We start from the raw sequence: 4,980 nt of genomic DNA, 5'->3' as shown, positions 1-4,980 counted from the left end.
TATCCATACCAAGTCATTAAAAATCGTCAAAGGGACTCCTCTCGTCAATCATTACTCCGCTTAACTTGTCCGTGGGCTTCGAAGCTTCGCCTCAAGGGGATGGTGATCTTTCGCCTCCGTCCTGATCGGCGGCCACGCGCTGTTGTGTGCTCTGGTCCGATTCAAATTTGTTAAATTCTTACGCTTTCAGGGAACAGCGAGCGGTCCGTCGCCGATGGCCGCCCTAATGTCCGTCGCTGACAACCTGACGTCTCCAGAACCAGTGCCACAGCCGCCAAACAATCCAAGTCCCACCAGCAGGAGTCCACCTACGACCGCAGCTAACGCCCAGCAGCAGCGGAGCGCATCGAGAGGATCTCAGCACAGCCCAAACAGTTCAGGTTAGTCTGGGTATATATGGAATATCAAGAGCGAGCCCGAAAAAAAAGAAAAAAGACAAAAAAGAAAGAAAAAGAAAAAGAAAGAAAAAGAGAACGACCAAATCCGGGGTTAGAGTTGAAAGACAATATGGTGTAATGTCGCTACAGGGTCGTCGGGTAGAAGATCAAGCGGCTCAAGGCATGTGTCTTCTACGACAGTGACAACGTCCTCAGAGGGTGCTGTTGCTCAAGCTGCTGGCACCGAACACGTCTCGGCACCGACCCTCAAGTGCACCCTGTGCCAGGAACGGCTGGAGGACACCCACTTCGTTCAGTGTCCCAGCGTGCCACATCACAAGTTCTGCTTCCCTTGTAGTCGGGAGAGCATCAAGAGACAGGGTGCTGGTTCTGAGGTATGTCGATCGTCGTCGTCATCTTACTGTTATTTAATTCCGGTGGATCGTCGTTCCTTCCTTATTTTTAATTTGAGCCTTTTTCACTTCGGCAGGTCTATTGTCCAAGTGGCGAGAAATGTCCACTGGCGAACAGCCAAGTACCCTGGGCTTTCATGCAGGGCGAGATTGCCACTATACTTGGGGAGGACACCACGGGTTCCGGTCTCAAGGTGAAGAAGGAACGGGAAACTTAAGGGCCTTTATCGAAAGAGAAAGGTCAAGGCTCAAATTTTTCGTCCCCGATAGAAACACGTCGGGGATGTGTTTTTGGTGGAACCGTGAAGGTTCGCCAAAGAATTTTTGGTTACGCTCGTAAATGGTTGGGCTCCCAGAGTCAAACGACTGAGACTCGAGCCGAAGACGTTGTCCGGTGAGATTAGAGAATCCATGCGAGATTCCGTAATGGCGATTACTGGAGATGGCATTAAAAGATTACGTCTCTCTCTCTCTCTCATTGATTCGCGAATACGGAAGTATCGACTATTTGGTTTAAGCTGCTGTCTCGCGGTCCAAAGTAACGATTAACAGATGCGAAACGAAGCAAAAGGAATAATTACTAAGAGACGAATAAGTGATTATCTATGTGATTGGACAAAAAATTAGGAGCGACTTAAGAAATTGATGGTCGTCGATTAAAAGTTACGTGGGCGTCGCATTGACAGTTCTTGATTGGTTTTGAGCAGAAGTCTTCGGCAACTTTGCACGCTGGCACTGGTTCTGTGTACATATAATGTAGCGGAGAATGTACAAAGATGCATTTTTTTGCAGAGATCTTGAAAGGAAGCTCAGGAGGATAAGGATGCATGTAAGAACAAAAATTAAAAGAGAATAATTGGAGGATGACGTGAAGAAAAAAAAAACTGCAGGAGACGCGCGCGCTATAAGCACACTTCGTCTTTTTTTTCTGCCAATTTTAGGGATTTTTCGAAGTAGGGAAAGCAAAATACGCATGTGCGTTCGATATTTGTGCCCTCTTTGGGTTTGTACTTAGGCTTCATTGCCTTATACCAATTTCTATTGTCTTCTCACTCTCTTGCTCTGGTCTCGTATTCACGATGCGCCAGTACGCGCCTTTTAATCGCTCATTTGGGCGTACACCCAGAATACGCATTACGCATTACAACATTATGATACATTAAACGCCGCTTACAGCCAGAACGTGGCGCTGGCATTATTTTTCATGCTGTTTTACATTTTCTATTTTTACTTTGATAATGACAAGAACTAGTTTCTTTTCTTTCTTCGGCAGAAACGGTTTTCCGACGTCGTTACCCTTGTTTGTGATATGCATGAACACCCCAGAACACACTTTTCACTCTTTCTTCCCGTTTACCGAACACTTTGTTTTTTTTTATTTTCTCATTTCCGCGGCTAGAAAAAAATCTGCCTCGCCGTCTCGCGTAGCGTCCAAAAAAAAACCTCGGCGTCCTGACGCCTGGCGGATAATTTCGATTTTTTAACTGCCGCCTCTCTGAAATTTTGGATTTTACATTTACTCTCTCTCTCTCTCTCTCTCTTTTTACTTTGCTCGTTGTATCACATAAGCACGGTGAAACATTTCGAAACCCAACGCGGCGGGTTTTCTTGTACATTATGTATATGTGTACATATTATATATTATTAATAAAACGTATATATGATTATAAAGGAGTAACCATTTTTCAATGTACAAAGATTATCGTTTTCTTTTTCTTTTCTTCTCTTTTTCCTTCATTTCTCTTTTCACTTTCGTTTTCACATATTGTCGTTAAATTATTTACTATCTCGTTCTTTCGCATCTCTCTTTCTCTTCCTCGTTGGAGATATTGGTCTTTGGCTTTAGGACTTATTCTTACACTTGCTTCTGAATACGTTCTGTAAAGTTACGTCGCGCCTGCGCATTAGCGTTTACGCTGACATTCGGAAAATAGCAGCCAACGACGTTCAAAGTGGCCCGTACGCTGCGTCACGTGGACACGTATCCGATATGTCTTCTTGGCCGTTTATTTATCTTTCTGTCGAATCCCTCAAATTCCCTAAACAGACCACCAGAGACTCTCGCTGTTCCTGATCTTATCCTGTCTCTCCACAGACTGTCGCTCTAATTTCTTCTTTCTCTTTCCTTAGTTTAAAAGCGCTAGATTTTAAGTGAGGGCCTTTTGGTTTTTCATTTTCCCGATGAAAAAAAGAGGTACGCCCGTCAAATAGGAACCACACACTCGCTATGTCTGAAAAGTTAATTAAAAGTGATGACGATGTTGAAAGAAAGAGACGAGGAATTAAAAAAAAAAAAACGTGTAACAGTAGAGAAGAAGAAAAACACGACGAACGATAAGAAATTTTGCTGGACGACCGGGGTAAATATATACATATACAATATATTTTTTTTCTCAAGAACGCGCGCATCGCACGTAGGCAAACCCCCGGTAGAGAGGCGTCCAGTTCTTTTTTGTAAATATTTGTATAAACGCAATGCGACGAGGCGAAGCGATTTAGATATGTAAGCGTATAGAGGAAGCGTCGATCGCGGTGAGAGTCGACGTCGACGTCGCCAGACCCGCTCAGTTGGCAGCGCCGAGTACTCTCACCACGCGAATAGCGTGCGTTCTCTCTCTATTTTTTTTTTTTTTTTTTTCTTTTTTATTACGTTCGTTCGATAACGAAACGACAAAGCGACTAGTAATAACAATAATAATAATGATACCGAACGAAGAAAAAAAAAAGGAAGCAAAAATATGAGCAAGAGGACCGTGGGTTGCGCTTGTCAAGAGAGAGAAAAAAGAAACTAACGTGTCAATCCGAAATCAAGGATGCAAGAGTGTCTTGATATTTTTTTGAGTTATTTGACCTGATTTTTTTTCTCTTTTGACGTCACAGTGTCTCATTGGTTAGGTTCCTATGTTTCACAAGGTCGAGACGAGAGAGAATTTGAAATTTACCCGCGTAAAATGAAGAGCGGAAGAACCCGCTTTCTTCTTGGTTCACTATCTTGTATTTTTTGTTCCGCGAGGGCATACGGCTTTCCTGCATCGGTTTACTGGAATTCCTCGGCGAGGGTTTGTTTTTGTTGAATTTTGGTCTTTTCTTCACTGTGAGATTTCGTTTAAAAATATGTACCGCAATTGCTTTCTGTCCTCTTGTGACAATTATTCGCTTCGACAGGCGGCCGCGGTGGCAGACACTGTCACCACGGACAAAGAAATATATTTGTATTTAATAAGATTGTACACTTTGGATATATAGAAAAAATTTGTAACGACATGGCTGCGTCTCCGGAGGCCTTATAATACAAGACGTGGGATCTCCCTGAACTTCTTTCATATTTAAGCGAAACGATACAAATACTAAGTATTCGTATATCAGGTATAAAGTTCTTTCTGGAGTCCAGCACTTTCAAGTATTACATGTCGCTTCCAGAGGCGCAACAAAGTACGGAAACAAGCACGTCTTCCCGAACACTCCACATAACCGACAAGTGAAAAAAAAAGGAAGAGAAAAAGAATTGAAATCATCTGAAAATACCCTGAAATCCAGATCCATTCTCACACGATCCCATTTGGTTTTCTATGACGATTTTACGAACGCCCCTTACCTACCCCACCTCACTGATAATCCTTCCCCTATCTACCACAAAGTGAAAACACATAAATACCAACAAAACAATACGTCGAATAGCAATCGTTGTAGCGGATAACGAAGACTTTCTAGTGTACCATATACTTTGAGGAAACGCGTAACACTACTGTTTATCGTATGTATGCAAGAAGCAAAAAAAAAGCAAAAATATATGTGTTGATGTGTAACAAAATTCCACGAAGTCGTTAATTCATTTGAATCCCATGCGTGCAGCAACGTAACGGCGCACCGTTTCATGTAAATCATCCAATAACCTCAAACCTTATCCTAGCGCCACTTATCTCATGAACCTAGTGGCCATTCTCAAAAGTGCATCCACCCCAGTGCACTGTGGGCACCACCAAATTATCGCAACATAAAAGCATATCGAGGATAACCTTAATTCAAGAAGCCAGGCTTTTAAGATACTTTGGCTGCTGCAGCTGCACGTGCAGCAATGACATTAACTTTGGCACAGTGGCTTGGCACGATATTCGTGCTACGTATGGCCGGTATAGGCTAGGTCATCTGCAGTGTTGTGTTGTAATCGCCGGGCCGGGGGCCAGGGGGGG

At 43.3% G+C, this 4,980-nt stretch overlaps 2 protein-coding genes across 8 annotated transcripts in view; both read left to right on the top strand.

Annotated features, from left to right (window-relative positions):
- The window catches only part of LOC107263892 (interferon regulatory factor 2-binding protein-like B), an 11,139-nt gene extending 8,023 nt beyond the window's left edge, over positions 1 to 3,116 (top strand). The window contains exons 3-5 of one of the 2 annotated variants that reach the window (XM_025081257.1): positions 191 to 380; positions 579 to 772; positions 868 to 3,116. In XM_025081257.1, the coding sequence (XP_024937025.1) occupies positions 191 to 380; positions 579 to 772; positions 868 to 1,008 (525 nt within the window). In that variant the 3' untranslated portion in view covers positions 1,009 to 3,116. Of the gene's footprint in view, positions 1 to 190; positions 381 to 527; positions 773 to 867 lie in introns of both variants that reach the window. The other variant, XM_015731562.2, reaches the window with a different exon arrangement.
- Positions 1 to 4,980, top strand: part of LOC107263885 — a 41,311-nt gene that overhangs the window by 27,933 nt on the left and 8,398 nt on the right. The gene's annotated exons all lie outside the window — the stretch shown is intronic.

This window comes from Cephus cinctus, unplaced genomic scaffold (assembly GCF_000341935.2).
Source record: "Cephus cinctus unplaced genomic scaffold, Ccin1 Ccin1_scaffold0168, whole genome shotgun sequence".
In the NCBI taxonomy this organism is placed as follows: Eukaryota; Metazoa; Arthropoda; class Insecta; order Hymenoptera; family Cephidae; genus Cephus; species Cephus cinctus.
The sequence above is the reverse complement of the archived record's forward strand: the minus strand, read 5'-3'. Positions and strand labels throughout refer to the sequence as shown.